This window comes from Erpetoichthys calabaricus, chromosome 4 (genome assembly GCF_900747795.2).
Source record: "Erpetoichthys calabaricus chromosome 4, fErpCal1.3, whole genome shotgun sequence".
Classification (NCBI taxonomy): Eukaryota; Metazoa; Chordata; class Cladistia; order Polypteriformes; family Polypteridae; genus Erpetoichthys; species Erpetoichthys calabaricus.
In genome coordinates, this window is record NC_041397.2 from 64,028,694 (window position 1) to 64,047,046 (window position 18,353).

General features: G+C 36.0%; 1 protein-coding gene across 11 annotated transcripts in view; it reads right to left on the reverse strand.

Annotated features, from left to right (window-relative positions):
* The window catches only part of mbnl2 (muscleblind-like splicing regulator 2), a 244,860-nt gene that overhangs the window by 39,685 nt on the left and 186,822 nt on the right, over window positions 1-18,353 (reverse strand). For 9 of the 11 annotated variants that reach the window (XM_051926781.1, XM_051926785.1, XM_051926783.1 and 6 more), the window contains 2 exons: window positions 3,394-3,447; window positions 2,748-2,901 (listed from right to left, as the gene is read on the reverse strand). In XM_051926781.1, coding sequence (XP_051782741.1) covers window positions 2,748-2,901; window positions 3,394-3,447 — 208 coding nt within the window. The remainder of the gene's footprint in view (window positions 1-2,747; window positions 2,902-3,393; window positions 3,448-18,353) is intronic. The other 2 variants (XM_051926790.1, XM_051926791.1) reach the window with 1 other exon arrangement.

Genomic DNA, 18,353 nt, shown 5'->3' on the forward strand with positions numbered 1-18,353 from the left:
CATCAAGTCAGACAAAGGCTTATTATTTTTCCATGTATGTATAAATATTTTTATTTTTGCAAAGGGTCAGTATTGATTACAATGGTGTTGAATGTTTCTAACAATATTACAGCTATGTTTAATCAGCATAACCACTCTAATGATCCGTGTTTGAAAACAAGGCAAGGGAGATGGTATTAACTTTCATAATGTACAGTAATACACAGAATATTGTCAAGCACATGAGATTAGGTTGTGTCTAACCAGGATATGTTGCTCGAATATTATGGGGAAGGATTTTAAGGTGACACCACTAACCTGGCGAATTTCAGCAGGATTCACTCTCTCTGCCCAAAGTAATCTCACCACAGCATGTTACATGATGATGTAATCCCACAGCACAGCATCCATGTTCATTTGACCTTGGCTTCAACTAGACTAATAGCAGAGCACCGTACTGTGCATGTCTGAGCTATTCATAAACCATCACAAACATGTTATATTGCATCAGCTTCTATTCATCACAATTACTGTGGAATTTTTCAATTATCATGAGGTGCCATGGGCTTATTGCTCCTACAGCTTCTGTACGAGAGGCAGCCAAGGGGAATTTCAGACTTTGTCAAGGAAGAATAGGAAGAACAAGACTTTCAACCCGTAAATATTCTAGAATATTTTGCACAGCTACAAAAATGTTTTGCTTGCATATGGCACCTTGTCCAATCCCATTTATAGGCGGCCCATTGGACAGAGGCACAATCGCAGGGCATCCCTCCATGAATTTCAGTTGGGGGACGAGTGATGGTACTGGTGCCCACCTCCCAATCCAAATTTTTAGCATAATGACAGGGTCCCTTGAGATTAAGGAATAAGTGGACTATATGGTGAAGCAATCCCTATGATGGCCTTTAGAAAATTTAGCAAGTAATTTACTTAAACCCTGGAAAAAGCTGACAGGTGGACTATTTAATTGAGAAACTTGGCAGCACTTCTTTTCCTCATGACGTTAGGCATGAAAAAAGGGGTATTAGCAAGTTCCTGGAGCCCCTGAAGCCAAGGGCAGAAATGCTTTCAGCACCCCTAGTGGCCACTAACAGTACAGTGTCCTTCTCTTTGGGCTGCATCAATGACCTTACTGCCAACCTGGATGGCACATTTATCTTTTCCAGAAACTGGGGAGAACAAGAACAACATGTCCTCACTATGCTTCACATGTTCAATTTCACAGGACTCTGAAAAAATACTATTGCAAACTTCCCCCTTGCTGAAACAAGCATAATCGGGGGTCAGCCTTGGTGAAACAAGTTCACTCAGAAAGAGGAAAGCGTATCGTGCAGTGCTGTTGATCGATGGCAATCTACCTTGAACGCTCATGACTCACCACAACCCACTCGTGAACCAATGAAGGCAACCCAGGTTGTAATCCAATGGCTGAGAAAGACTGACATAGGCAACCCACTAGCAAACCAACGACTGCAACCCATGAGCCACTGGTGCTGTGACCCAGAGATTCAGAAACACAGCCTTACAGAGACTTGGAGTGCTACTCCATACCAGCAACATAAGTATGCCTACTGATGACCCATACCAGACTAACATAAACCCTTAATTGCAATGACATATACAGTTTGCAACAGACATATGACCAATCCTAATTCTGACTAATTAAAATGATAAATGTAAAATAATATATTGACTTGTCAGTATGTTATGTGACTAATAAAAGGTATTAAATGTTGACACAGCTTGCAATACATGTGAGCCTAATATGATCAGAGGTGAAGGCAGAAAATAATTAATACACAAACATTTTTTGATGCAAGAGTAGTTTACAAGCAAGCCTGCAAGCACTAAAAAAAGAGCTTCAGTAATCATGGTTTAACTGATGACTGAAATTTTGAAATGAATAATAGTCATAAAAAACTACATATCATGCCAGTCAGTTATTGGTGAAGTACCCATTTGATCATTAAAAATCAATTTAAAAGAAACACTCAAAATCAGATTATGGTTGTCGCTAACCTAGCAATGTCTTCTTTTGTAGAAGACAGTGCTGTATGATTGCTTAGTTCAAATGGAAATATCCACGGAAGAAATAGTAGGTTAAAGGCTTAAACATGCAAATTCACTATGCTCTAAGGGAGAGAACCATTGGCCGCAATACTTAAGTTTACAAGCAGCTTAAAGAAAGCACATTCTGAGTCATGTCACACACTTAAGCGCATCTGTATCATCAAATCATAAAACCTCATCTTCTGTACTGCACATTTTATCATTCCACTTTATCTAACTGGTATGCCACTGAAAGGAAAACTCCATAAAAGGCCAATACTCGTAACAACAATCTATTTTCTATTAATACTGCCAAAATTAATGGTATGAAAGGAAATCTTACAGTATCAGACAAAAATAAAAATAATCAAAAACTTTAAAAGCAGGTAACTCAACAAGAAAGAAGTACAACCAGAAAATTAGACCCCTTAATTACATGTTTAGTTTTAAATTAAGTAAAGTAGAAAAATGGTATTTAAAAGTAAATAAAGTGAACTTTTTTTTTTACTTTACAATAGTAGAAATATCAATATTTCTAAAACTGGTGAAATCAACAGCAATATTTAAAACATAGCATAAATACTTTAAAGAAATGTAAGTGGTTCTGGACATGTTTTACACTTTAATAACTTACAAACCATAACTTCAAGAATTATTCACACACAGGTCAAGTTTAGTAATTACTTTTTTATTTTGCAAACATAATAGGTACATACCTGTAGGTATGAATGCAGTAGGCTGTTGTAATTGTGCATTGGCTAGAGCCTGTTGGTAGTGCAATACACTAGGGTTAAAGATGGTGCTGGCACCATTACTTTTTTCAAGCGCTGGTCTCTTTGGTAGAGGTTGCAGAACACTAGATGGAAATGCCTGTGAAGCAGGAATGTATAATAATAAGTAGAACAATCTTAATCATTACTTTTATTTGTATACCTTAGCCTTATAAATTATATATATTTAAATTACAGTCTAAGATATTGGTAATTATAACTATGATTGCACATGAAAATGTTAAATTAAGTCTTTAAATATTTAGTTAAAACAAAAAATGAATGAATTACCATCACTGTAACACTTTACATTAAACTGCAACCACAAGACCATTTCACTTTAAATTAGTATCTTGCTTCTCTTTTTTACATTATAGGTATAAACAGGAAGTCCTACAAGACATAATGCTGTTAACGTAAAAGGATGAATATTCTTTAAGTATTAACTGATGGTAAATGACTTCAAACACAGGAATGCTTTTCCATCAATAAATAAACAAAAAAAAAAAATAATAGAAAAACACAAATTCTGTGAGTTGCTACAGTACATTTAAAAGCTACATGCAAAGCAAAAGGTGAAAGGACAAAGTACCAGATCTACAGTTGCCTCGAGGGGTCGCTTCATTGCTTTGGCAGTCGACTGAGTCTTTAAATAGCAGGCAGCGAGCACATGATGGCAGTGGGCCAATGGGATTCAAGCGTATTAACATACAGGTAAACAGCAAGCAGAGGTGCATCATGGGGACAGCATTGCATTGTGGATAGGTGAGAAGGAAAAAAAAAAACAAAAAAAACAAAAACAAAATCTGAATGCAGTATACCACATACAAAACAATAGGCATGCACGTAAAGAAAAAAAATTGTTTCAAAGAAATATTGCTATGTTCAGAATTAGTACAAAAGCCAAAAGCATCTACTGTATATTTGTTAAAAGCATAAGAGAGAGTAACATATAGTATAAAAACTAAATACAATCTGGGTTTTCAGAAGTTTGTTGAGAATTGTTTAAATGATTAATGCACACACTGAAAATACAGAGATGTTATTTGTTAATTGTAACTTACATAGTTACACACGCTGAAATGTTTAAAAACTTTTTTCTGATCCACTGCAGGACAGATATGAAAGTTCAGCAATAATTTGATAACATTACTAATACTGATAAGAAAATTATGACAATCATTAAATATGGAAGACAGGCCTATTTTCTTAAGATGTGGTTTACTTTATGATGAAAAAGGCACTCTTATGTTAAATATTATTTAAATATTTAATAATACCAAATATCATCTTGTTAGACTGTAATACTAACTGTTTAAAAATCATTTTTAAAACATGATTTTGTAATGAATAAGCATTTCAAAACTTACAATTTGCTCATTAAGCAAAAATGAAGTAACAAAATATTAAATTGCGTCACATTTGCTTTATTCAATGTTGACGACAAAAAAAAATGCCACTGGCCTCACTGAAATAATATTAAACCTTCCTTATATACACACATTCCATAATTAAGATTCTGGCAATAAAACAGAAGAATCCAACACAAAACTGAATAGTATTGTATTTTGTATGTATGTATGTATGTTATATATATATATACACACACACAAATATTATATATGAAATGCAAAGTTCACTCACTCAGCAACAAGAACACTTTTTACTTTCCTTTTCAGCTAAAAAGCTAAAATTTGGCAGGATGGTACATCTAGGGCAGTACGTATCCTTTAAATAAGGAAATTACCATATGTCAATATTTAGGGGTTGAAAAAAAAAAACAAAAAAAACTAAACATCTGAAAATCTCAAAAATGCCTTGATGCATTTGATTGAAAATTGGTGATGTGTAGAAAGAACAAAATTAGCTGACATGTTTTTTTATTTGTTGATATTTGTCATTAACAATGCTCTAGCATTGTGGGACATTCTATTACACCACTTCTCCTTTTTCATCGCGGTGCTGACAGCAATCACATAGAGAAATGCAAATGATGGCCATCTGCAGAAAAGAAGTGAAAGGAGGAAAGTTCAACAAAGCTCCCTAAAGGCACGTTTAGCAAGTGTTTGTCTGCGACTGTGGCTATGATTGTACACCATATTGGTTTCAACTTATGCTAAAAGAAAGGTATTACAATCTGCAACCTTGTGGAAATACCAAAGTGGGGACTACAGTTCAATTCAGCAAGTGTGATGCTACAAATGATTCCATCAGCTTTCACAATGTTTAAAAAGAGCATCAACAAAACAGGCATGTCATCAAAGGTAGAAACTGCTACATTTTTTCCTTAACCACTTTGGGATAACAAATGTATTGTGTTGCTGGAATAGAGAGCAGTGTTAAACAAACTTTGTGGCTTTGAGACCCAGTTTTATCTTTTTAAGATCCTTGATGATGCACAGAGAACATGTGAAGAGGGGGCATTTTTCTGCTTCATGAATTGAGTGCAATTAGAAGACCAGGGGGAGGGGGGGGTCCCTTGGTTGAAATGTTGTTGTCAATCTCCTCACAGGTGGCGCAGTGGTAGTGCTGCTGCTTTGCAGTAAGGAGACTGTGGAAGATTGTGGATTCGCTTCCCGGTTCCTTCCAGTGTGGATAGCGCTTTGAGTACTGAGAAAAGTGCTATATAAATGTAATGAATTATTATTATTATTACTAATCACTTCTGTGGACTGGGGGGGGTCCAAATCTGAAATCACTGATCAAACTACAATTTTATTTTATTACTAGTGCAGAGCCTTGCAATTTTGAAAAAGTCAACATTGTTCTTCACCTGCATATCATCTTTAAGTTTGCAATACCAATCAACGATCAGCACTGTGTATTTTTAAAAGTGTAAAAAAAAAAAAAACTGGACATGAACAAAAATCGATGTAGCCAAGCCATGACTGAACACAATGAAGTATGATTTTTTTCCTATAGCTGAAGGAGATGCTGTTTTTCAGAATGTGACAAAAAGAGAACAGGATGGTGCTTTTGAGTGAGCAAAAGTATTTAGCAGTTTTAGTTTTTTCTTGCTAGTAGTTATTTGTTCAAATGTACTGTATACTGGGGCAGTACTAATTTTAGGCATTAATGCTAATGGAGATTCGAGATTTTTAGCAGTTTTAGCTTTGAATGAACCAACTTTAAAATCACCTTTGTAACATTACTGAATACCGCTTTAATAAGGAGTTCTGCTGCAATCTTCTCCACCCCCCCCGTCCTACCAAGGACTCTATGTAATATGTTCAACAGTATGCAGCTCAAGTGAACTAATAATATTAGACTGTTAAAAAAATACACATATGGTATACACAAAGGTACTTAGTATATCAGATCAACCAATGACACTATAACTTGGGCCCATGGACCTGGTGAGGCTGGGTAACGCAGCTAGATAAGGTATATAAAAGAAATATGTGATGTTCACAGGAATTTAATCTAGGAAAATAGGTCTATAAATGGAGTGATGAATGGATTAGATCTTTTATATTTCTCCTCATTTACTGAAGGGAACGTTGTCATTTATATATAAGACTTTTTGACAAAAATATAAAAGATGTATATTAAATATAGAATTGCTAGGAAATCTACAAAAATGATAATTCAGAGATATAAGTCTTCTTTGCATATGTACAATGCAGCATTACAAAAATAACGATGAGAAAAGGCCATTCAGCCCAACAAGCTCATCCATCCTATTTTACCTAGATTGTCCAAAATAACAGTTTTAATAGCTGTTTTAGATTATTAATATAAACTCAATGTTAATAAAACGTGGTGAAGACTGATAACTGTCCTGCTTAATCTAGATAGATAGATAGATAGATAGATAGATAGATAGATAGATAGATAGATAGATAGATAGATAGATAGATAGATAGATAGATAGATAGATAGATAGATAGATAGATAGATAGATAGATAGATAGATAGATACTTTATTAATCCCAATGGGAAATTCACAATCTGTAAAATGATCCTGCTTAATCTGTAAAATGCATTGTGATGCCACATCACGTACATAAAATAGTAAGCAATACATCTAAGACTGATAGATTAAAATTTAATGAGGAAGTAGGCTAGGAAACTACATGCTTCAAATAGTTCCTTTTAGAAAAAACATTTTATCACTTTAGCTGTATTTTATTCCATCATTTGCACAATAAATCTGTAAAGTCCTCTACAGTTTGTATATTATGGAAGGCACAAACTTATCTTTTCGAAACTTTTGCTAAGCATAAGCCAGAGATCAACCTCATTATGTTTGTATGAAAACTGAAATCAATTGACTAATAAATGGTGCAAAAAGGACACTTCATGTATGGGCAGTGCAACAGTCAGTCATGCCAAACTTTAATGAATGCACTGAGGTTGTTATTCTATTCTGTAACTTTCACATGACTCAAAGGTTTGTCACTTTATGTAACAGCGGGAGCTCAATATGTGTATGGCCATATAAATAACTTGAGATGCCACATTACCAATGGACAGAGCTAATGCGTCAGACTAAGTTTCTTTTATAACACAATATGCTGTAACTGTATACAGTAGTATTGTGTGATAAATTTAACTGGGACAGCTTATAATCAACAATTAAACTAAACAACATATGTGTTATAAGAGTAAGCCTGAGTTCACAGAAATTATCACTATTGATATGTGAAAAACATCTCAACTGTGCATTACTTTTGTTGTGCAGTAATTTTTATTACCGTTCAATACCAATGAAGAGGCATGAGACAATACACTTCATGATATTATATTCCCATGTTATGAAACTTTCATAAGAAAAATGCACTGTATCTTTAGTGTTATTTATCATTAGACATTCATAAATCAAAACGCTGCAAAATAAATTAACACCAGTGTGCAAATAGACCAGCTTTAACATACGTTTTTTAAGCCCTTTCTTTTTCAATAAAATAAAATATTCTTGAATATTAATAAAATATCTGCTCCTCAATAACATATGTTGCATGTTTATTAGCACATGCACAAAATTAAGTATTTCACTGTAACCTAAAAGGTTATTTTAGTTAACAAAAACTATTATTAAAAAAACATCTTCATAAACTGAAATAAAATAATTAACAAAACCAAAATGAAAAACTAAAACTAAAAGAAACTATTAAAGTAGCTGGAAAGACTAACTGAAATAAAGTTATAATTTATCAAATATATTTTTAGTTTTAGTTTTTGAATGAATATTCTTGCCGTTAGCCTTTAACCCTTGTAACTTTTAACTCTAAAACTGAAAGTCATCCACCACAAGCCGCCCGCATATATTCCCAGTGAACGACGGCTGGTGAAGGACGGTGGGTGTTTACATAGCTTTTGTGGTGACAAAGTGAGCTTAATATGGACGCACAAAGCGTGTAAAATAGAAAGCGATTTACTGTGCCGCCTTTCTTTGTGCTTCTTGTATATCAAGATGTAATTCAAACACCTGAAATCGGAATGTGCTGTTCAACAAAACTTTTGCCGTATGGACAGAAAAAAATCACGAGTGACTAACATTTCAGTTTATTTCTCAGGTGCCTGCATTTTGTTGACAATAGCCACTTTGCACAGGAGAAACCCTTTTTGAAAATAAAACGGCACTGATCGACAGACTGTCTAGGTCATCATACAAGATTGTTGATGACCAATCACTTTTGTTTTAAAAAGGTCATTTAATACAAAGCGACACAAACCTTGTAAACTTCCCGAGTTGGCAACGTCTCTACTGAACTACAGGTAGGTAGGTGAAGAGAGTCTGCCAACTGGTGAAAAACTAAACATACTAATGTGTTTTTGTATTTATTACATATTTATTCATTTATTATTTTTTCAGTTTATATTCACAGCTCAAAATACCTGATATTGTGAAAAAATCCAGCAGCAGAATTATGTTTTAAAATATTTGTCCCCCTTTTTTCAGTTTCTCTCTCTCTCTCTCAAAATAGAAATATCATATTCTTTTTGTTCTTAACATCAGCCACATCATACATATTGCATACCAGCAATTTTTCCTGCCTTGCATCCAAACCTGCTGGAGTAGGCTCCAGATTTACTGACATCCTGCTCTGGATAAACAGGTTTAAATAATGTATATATTGCTCTTAATCTCAGATGCTGTCTGTCATTTTGTGCCCATCTATACTCCTATTACCTGCTCTTGCTCTGCTCATTAAGGGTTTACTGTTCTTATGCATGGGCTATTCAAGTCTCACTGCCTCTAACCTTTACACAACATACTTGGTTTCTCTTTGTTTCCCTCAATACAGCTAGGTGGGGTCTGCACACTGATTCAAGCCTAAGAGTCCTGTTCTTCCTAAGCCCCCATGATTTTCAAGATCACACCTGTCAGAGCATAGAAGAATCTGTTTTATGATTTTTGATATCTTTTTCAGGCATGCAGGTGGCAAAATTATGTTCATAAATTGTATGTGCCTGAGATGGAATCTGAGATCAATATGGTTGGTAGAAAATAACAAAGAACAGTATGGGAAATATTTTTTTTGATTTCCATACTGAAGGCTTTAATTTTAAATGTTGTGCGACACTTAGAGTAAAAAACCCTTAAACCTTAAAATTTACATAAATTTCATTACAAATTGGCCCATACTGGGCAATAAAAGGAAAAGATAAAAAGTGCCAACAGTCAGCGCACATTTATTTAGAGCAAGTTGTATAGAAAATAATATTTTAAAGATTATAAAATTCTATAAAATTGTTCATATTCAGTATCTGGTTTTGATTATGCTTGTTTTTATCAAACAAAAACAAAACCAGATAGTAAACCATGTAGTGTAGTAAGCTTCCACTAACATTAAACTCGTATTATATCCAAATCCGTTAAGTGTACGGTTCTGTCTGATTGTGACACTAAACTAAATTCCATAGTAGCTCCATGCAGTAATAATTACTAAAACTAATATATATAAAAATAAAATAGAAATGTCTTTGTGAAATAAAAACTAAATATTAAAAAACACAATGAAGAAAAACTAAAAAAAACTATAGAAATAAAAACTAATATATAAAGGCAAAACTATAATAACCTTGGTACTCTGCATACATTAACATCAAACATTGCTATAACAATGGCTGTCCTTTTATTTTCTTTTTGAATACCTTAATGATCCATTATCTGTAGGTCCTGACTGAATTTAAGAAGAACATATAACGTTATATTTCCTTTTAAGAAAAATAAGAATGTCGGCATAAGCTGATTTTGGTATATGCGGGGGTTCCTGAAATCAATCCCCCAAGTACACATACAAATTAGATTAAACACAGTAAAACAGAGCAAATTCCATTATTTTTATGTAAGAATAATAACAATACAAGTCCATTAACATTATAACTGTAAAACTGCTAGAACACATGGACACTACTTTTTTGATTATGATATAAGATTAATGTCAAAAGTATCAAAAGCTGCATGGGTGGCTTAGATTACTGTGCTTATCTAGTGTGACAGTATGGGTCTACCACTCAATCTTCTGCCAGACTGCCATGGTTTGTACACATTCTATTTTAGACACCCAAATGGCATCCTAATAACATGCCCAAACTACTTCAACATGCTAATCTTAATCAAGAGAAGGAGCTGTCCTACTCTAAACACAACATAATATTCAAACAACAGAGATTCAACAATTTGGTTTTAAAATTGGATACCTTCCAAACCTTAGCTGCACCTTCATATCCTGTCCATAAAAATTGTAAACAATATAGAAGAAAAAACATACCCAGAGAAGTCCAATGCTCACACTGAAAGGTATAGACTTAATAACAAAACTCATTTTCTGTAAACACTGGGACAATATGGCACACATCAATGGCCTGGGAAGCCCAAGCACATGTAACAACTTTCATAAGTTGCCAAGGACTACATGGTCATAATTCCAAAAAGTACATGTAGACTGGATTGGTAAACTCTAATGTCTGTGCAAGAACAAAGAGTTGGACCAGTGTTACATGGGCAGGACAGAATCCACATTGTTTCTACTCATTCTATGATTCAGCTATTGGATGGAGTCTCCATTCCAGGACCACAGCATAGGCTGTGATCACTTTGTAAACTGAATACAATCTCTAGATTTCATTTTAAAAAAAAAGGCTTGCCACCCTAATATGTCAGTCCCAGGGTACTGCGCCCTGCATTTCACTGAGTAACAAAAAGAGGCATGATAGCAAAAACACTGACAGAATATTAAATGCTTTCAGCATTTTGTTAGTCATAGTCATGCAATTAAAAATCTATATAAGTAAACTCTAATAATCTGGCACCTATCAATTAGGCAAGATCTTACTACCTGGCCTTACCATTAGCTGGGGAGAATAAACATACTAAAATTATTATCTTAAATTCTCATGATATTCTCAGTGTATAAAAAGTAATTCCAAAAAAAGTTGAAGGAGGCATGGCTTTATGTAATTTAGATTTTATTATACAGCAGTGAATGCTTGCACTTTAGAGGAGTTGGGTAACAGTAAACTCAACATTCAAAACTAGCTATGGAAATTAAGAACTGACACAACTTGTTCCTTATACATATTACAGTGTGTGTGCAAACACTCATAAATTCATAAATTCAAATACAGTAATCCCTCGCTATATCGCGCTTCGCCTTTCGCGGCTTCACTCCATCGCGGATTTTATATGTAAGCATATTAAAGTATCTATCTATCTATCTATCTATCTATTTAAATATATATCACGGATTTTTCGCTGCTTCGCGGGTTTCTGCGGACAATGGGTCTTTTAATTTCTGGTACATGCTTCCTCAGTTGGTTTGCCCAGTTGATTTCATACAAGGGACGCTATTGGCAGATGGCTGAGAAGCTACCCAGCTTACATTTCTCTTTCTCTTGCGCTGACTTTCTCTGATCCTGACGTAGGGGGATTGAGCAGGGGGGCTGTTCGCACACCTAAACGATACGGACGCTCGTCTAAAAATGCTGAAAGATTATCTTCACGTTGCTATCTTTTGTGCAGCTGCTTCCTGAAACGACATGCTGCAGGGTGCTTCGCATACTTAAAAGCTCGAAGGGCACGTATTGATTTTTGCTTGCTTGTTTTTCTCTGTCTCTCTCTCTCTTTCTGTGCTCTTGATGGAGGGGGTGTGAGCTGCTGCCTTCAACAGCTTTGTGCCGCGGTGCTTCGCATACTTAAAAGCCAAACAGCCCTATTGATTTTCCTCTGCCTTTATGACAGTCTCTGCTCCTGACTCCTTTGAAGAGGAAGATATGTTTGCATTCATTTAATTGTGAGACGGAACTGTCATCTCTGTCTTGTCATGGAGCACAGTTTAAACTTTTGAAAAAGAGACAAATGTTTGTTTGCAGTGTTTGAATAACGTTCCTGTCTCTCTACAACCTCCTGTGTTTCTGCGCAAATCTGTGACTCAAGCATGACAATATAAAAATAACCATATAAACATATGGTTTCTACTTCGCGGATTTTCTTATTTCGCGGGTGGCTCTGGAACGCAACCCCCGCGATGGAGGAGGGACTACTGTATATCCTAACTACAGGGTAACGGAGGTCTGCTGGAGCCAATCCCTGCCAACACAGGGTGCAAGGCAGGAAACAAACCCCGGGCAGGGTGCCAGCCCACCGCAGGGCCCATTCACACACATGCACACACACCAAGCACATACTAGAGACAATTTAGAATCACCAATGCACCTAACCTACAAGTCTTTGGACTGTGGGAGGAAACCGGAGTACCCGGGTCTCCTAACTGTGAGGCAGCAGCGCTACCACTGCGCCACTGTGTCGCCCTGCTGCAAACATAATAAACGTATATTTAGAAAATGATCATCTACAGACAAAATATACTCTTAAAGCTTTGAATTCGAAGTGAGAAAACATGAAATTGACCTGCTCAGCAGAAATTCTCAGGGGTTTCTGAACTTATGGGGTGTATTAATAAAGGAGATGAAAAAGAATATAGGAGTTAGGTGGACAACTTTGTTTCTTGGTGCAATGAGAATTTTCTGCATTTTAATATCAGCAAAACCAAGGAAATAGTTATTGACTTTTGCCATTCCTCTATGAACCTCTATGCCCAGTCACTATTCAGGGAGTGGATGGAGAGTTGGTACACTCCTACAAGTACTTGGGGGTCCACATTAATTACAGGTTGGACTGGTCTCAGAACACAGGAACTATATAAAAAGGGCAGAGCAGGGTCATTTTCCTTGTGTTTCTTCAATGTGGGAAGTGACATCCTTCACATCTTCTACAACGCTGTGATGGCCAGTACAATTTTCTACGCTGTGGTGTGATGGGCTGGTAAGATCACTTCAAGAGAGGCCCACCAAATCAGCAAGCTAATTTAAAAGGCAAGCTCAATTATAGAATGCACTCTGGTCCTCCTGGAGGTAGTAGCAAAGGAGACAATTAAAACAAAACTGCATGCCATTATGAGGAATGCTGGACTTTCTCTTTTTGACACAGTAACACTGAGTACTCTCAGCCAACAAATCTTTCAGCAGAAGTGTGTCAAGAAATGCTACTGGGGTTCCTTCATACCAACAACAACATGCCTGCATAATGTCTCACTGTGACTGTGACAGTCAAGCCAGATATTTTCTTACTTTTTAGTCATTCTGGTTTGTGTTCAGAACATAGTGTGTGTGTATATGTATGTATGTATGTACAGTCATATGAAAAAGTTTGAGAACCCCTCTCAGCCTGCATAATAATTTACTCTACCTACTTTCAACCAAATTTCCTCGAAACATCTGAGTACTGGGGTGTTTTCCGAACAAAGATTTTTAGTGAAGCAGTATTTAGTTGTATGAAGTTAAATCAAATGTGAAAAACTGGCTGTGCAAAAATTTCGGTACCCTTGTAATTTTGCTGATTTGAATGTATGTAACTGCTCAATACTGATTACTTGCAACACCAAATTGGTTGGATTAGCTTGTTAAGCCTTGAACTTCATAGACAGGTGTGTCTATTTAAGGTGGTCAATTGCTAGTTGTGCTTCCCTTTGACTCTCCTCTGAAGAGTGACAGCATGGGGTCCTCAAAGCAACTCTCAAAAGATCTAAAAACAAAGATTGTTCAGTATCATGGTTTAGGGGAAGGCTACAAAAAGCTATCTCAGAGGTTTAAACTGTCAGTTTCAACTGCAAGGAATGTAATCAGGAAATTGAAGGCCACAGGCACAGTTGCTATTAAATCCAGGTCTGGCAGGCCAAGAAAAATACAGGAGCGGCATATGCACAGGATTGTGAGAATGGTTACAGACAACCCACAGATCACCTCCAAACACCTGCAAGAACATCCTGCTGCAGATGGTGTATCTGTACATCATTGTACAATTCAGCGCAATTTGCACATAGAACATCTGTATGGCAGGGTGATGAGAAAGAAGCCCTTTCAGCACTCACACCACAAACAGAGTCGCTTGTTGTATGCATATGCTCATTTAGACAACCCAGATTAATTTTGGAACAAAGTGCTTTGGACTGAAGACAAAAATTGAGTTATAACAAAAAGTACTTTGCATGGTGGAGAAAGAACACCACATTCCAAGAAAAACACCTGCTACCTACTGTCAAATTTGGTGGAGGTTCCATCATGCTGTGTGGCTAGTTCAGGGACTGGGGCCCTTGTTAAAGTCGAGGGTCGGATGAATTCAACCCAATATCAACAAATTCTTCAGGATAATGTTTAAGCATCAGTCACAAAGTTGAATTTATGCAGGGGTTGGATATTTTAGCAAGACAATGACCCAAACCATAGTTCGAAATCTACAAAGGCACTCATGCAGAGGGAGAAGTACAATGTTCTGGAATGGCTGTCACAGTCCCCTGACTTGAAAATCACTGAAAATCTATGGGATGATTTGAAGCAGGCTGTCCTTGCTCGGCAGCCATCAAATTTAACTGAACTGGAGAGATTTTCTATGGAAGAATGGTCAAAAATACCTCCATCCAGAATTCAGACACTCATCAAAGACTATAGGAGGAGTCTAGAGCAGAGTTTCTCAACCTCAGTCCTGGGTGCACACTGTGGCTGCAGGTTTTTGTTCCAACCAGATTCCTAATCAGTGACAACACCTGATTACACTGATCTCATTTAATTAGCTGGTACAGTGGAACGTCGGCTCATGACCATAATTCGTTCCAAAACTCTGGTCGTAAACCGATTTGGTCGTGAACCGAAGCAATTTCCCCCATAGGATTGTATGTAAATTCAATTAATCCGTTCCAGACCATATGAACTGTTTGTAAATATATATATTTTTTAAGTTTTTAAGCATAAATATAGTTAATTAAACCATAGAATGCACAGTGTAATAGTAAACTAAATGTAAAAACATTGAATAACACTGAGAAAACTAACACTGCAATAGTTCGCGCTATAGCGCTACCAACCACTGGCTAAAAACACTTTTTTTTTTTAATGAGTTTTAAGCACAGCGCAAAAAATGAACATTTGAAAAAATCCGTAATTTAATAAACCACCAAGAAAAGATAACATTGCAACAATGCACGCTATGAACCGATCGCTGTAAACAGAAGTGAAAACAAAATCAAGCCCAGTGCATTCTTTAACTGCCTTCCTACCTTATGCGTCCAGCCTCCTCTCTCTCGCGCTGCCTGTGTGTGCGTCTGTCTCTCTCTCGCACTGCCTGTGTGTGTGCGCGTCTCTCTCTCACGCTGCCTGTGTGTGTGTCTGTGTATGGGTGTGTGCGTGTGTGTGTCGCGCTCTCTCGCACTCTCTCTCTTGCTCACTGTACAGGAAATGCACAGGGAGAGACTGAACATGTACAAACCGAAAGGGAAACTGGCTTGTTCGTGTACCGAGTGTGTGGTCGTGAACCAAGGCAAAAGTTTGGCAAACTTTTTGGTCGTAAACCGATTTGTACGTGTACTGAGACATTCATGAACTGAGGTTCCACTGTATTATTTTTCTTTTATTCTATACATTCAGAAAAGCACAGCAGCATGATTTTTACATTTATAAGACAGTTAGAAATATTTATGCTTCTGCTATAGATTTAAATGCTTAACTCTCTTTTGTTATTTCATTATATTTTGCCCTTTCTCTGTGCCATTTTTCCCCTTCGTTGTATCTTATTAATGACAATTAAAAATGAGCAGAGCATACACGCTGGCAAACAACACTGAATAATCAAAGGTTGCAACTACTTTGACATCAGACCCACTAATTAATAAATAATGGATTAATTAACACTAGAATTACCAGAGTCTACAAAAAAACTCAGAGATCTGGCCCATCTTAAATGCAACTACTTTAGCATCAGACCCACTATTTAATAAATAATGGATTAATTAACACTAGAATTACCAGAGTCTACAAAAAAACTCATAGATCTGGCCCATCTTAAATCGCTTCTTAAATCCGTTCGCACCTCACCGCCAGCATCTTTTGTCATCTAAATGTGCTGATAAAGACAAGCTGCAAGCAGCCGGCTATTCCATCCTCTCACTGACTTAGAACGTGCACGAACTTCTCCCAGCTCATGCCTTGATTGATTATCTGGGAGTGAAGTGGAGTTTCAGAGTGGAAATAATAGATCGTTATTTGGAACACACGCATTTCATGTGTGTTGCATTTCTACAGTAATCTGTGTAAACACATTGTTAAAACAGTAACTTTTTCATATTTTAGTAATAAATGTTACAAAATGTAGGCATAAACTATAGAATGTGTGAAGCCTGATTTCCTAAGATCAAATAAACACTTTCACAAAAGTTTCAAGAACAATACAACAGCTTCCGTGGCGGAGCGCTAAGGTTTGCTGACTCAGCGTGCAGCAGACTTGCCGTGCCTCAGAGACCCAAGTTCGATTCCCTGCTGGGGAAAAAATGTTATTTATTTTTCTTTTTAACCTTTGCCACTCTGGCTGCCTGAACTCCCCGTCCATCTATATAGTAATAACAGTAATTTTATTATTATATAAATGCTTTCCTGTCTGCCTATCATATAGTGCCTTTCCTTCCTATCTATCTATATATCTATCCCCTTAGCTGTTTTTTTATATATCTATTATACAGTGCCTATGGGGTGCCAAACAGGCAATTACAATGATTTTCGGAATTTTTGTTATGATGCATATTGCATATTTTCTGTTAATCCAATAAACTTGTCACTGCTGAAATACTACTGTTTCCATAAGGCATGTCATATATTAAAAGGAAGTTGCTACTTTGAAAGCTCAGCCAATGATAAACAAAAATCTAAAGAATTAAGAGGCGTTCCCAAACTTTTTCATATGACTGTATGTATGTATGTATTTATTTGAAGAACTTATCTAAAAAGCCAAATTCCCCCCAGGCACAAATAAAGTTGTATCAATCTATCTGCATTCAAACAGACCAGAACAGAAATCATATTAGAATTAACAAACTACAAATCACACTAAAATTCTGAAACATTTACATCAATTAAAACAATACTTTGATATCTACATCTAACAATTTTAAAATAACAGGTTTTTGCCTAGAAATATTTTTCTTACCTATGAAAAAATGCTATATCCCTAAAACTTACTACCTCTGATATGTATAAGGAAAAAGCCATATGTCAACAGGAAGAAATGAATGTCTAGAGCAGAATGTTATTTTAAGGCAGTTAACTTCTATGATTTGCTGAAGATAAGTCCTGCATATATGGCTATCTTTTATCAAGATTATGGCGATTTTCAGTTTCCTCATTATCACAGTCTGCCATACAATTATTAGTTCACCCACACTGGGTCAATTAATGCATGTCTAGTAACCTAATGGAGTTTTTCTGTTTGTATGGTTTTTTTTTTTTTTTTTTTTTACTTTTCATTTGTCAGAACACTAAGGCAAACAGCATAAAAGCATGAGCTCGTCACATAGGTCACATTTATTTTATCTTTTTGCTTTGTGCCCTCCCCCACCATAACCTATTGTCTATAGGAAAGGTGTGAAAGCTTTAGATTCATTAAAAATTTCAATCTCCATTTTTCGATGGATCTCGATGTTTGGTCCCCTGATACCGAAAACACTGACATTTCAATGATGGGTGTGTGTCTGTGTGTCACAGTTTCTTGAGGATGGTCTAGAACTAAAATGGCTGGACGGAAAAATGCCAGACTTGAAACTTAAGCTTGTTATGAGATGATGATGTGATAAGTTTTTGTGGCAAATAATGCAAGAGAAGGAGGCACTAGAGAAGAACCCTCAAATACCGCAATTCTGCAATTAATTATGAATTCTTTTTGTCAATTGCTACTGTAATTACATATTTTATGATCAGAAAGATCAGCATCAGAGCGTTAAATAGTTGCTGAAATGTTATAGAATTGTTCAGGTAATTTGGTTCCTAGTGCGCAAAACCTACTGATGCTCACTTCCGTATTTTTTTTTTTTTTACAGTATTAAGTCTTGCTAAAAACATTCTGTTTTCCAAAGCAAATATTAAAAGGCACACTTAGATTTGAAAGTACTGTATAAAGGTTTCTATTTACACATTAAATCTCATGTAAGATGTATAGAAATTATTGCAAAATTACATTTACTTTTTATAATAATTTCCCTTAAAATTAAACAAGAGATATTTCAA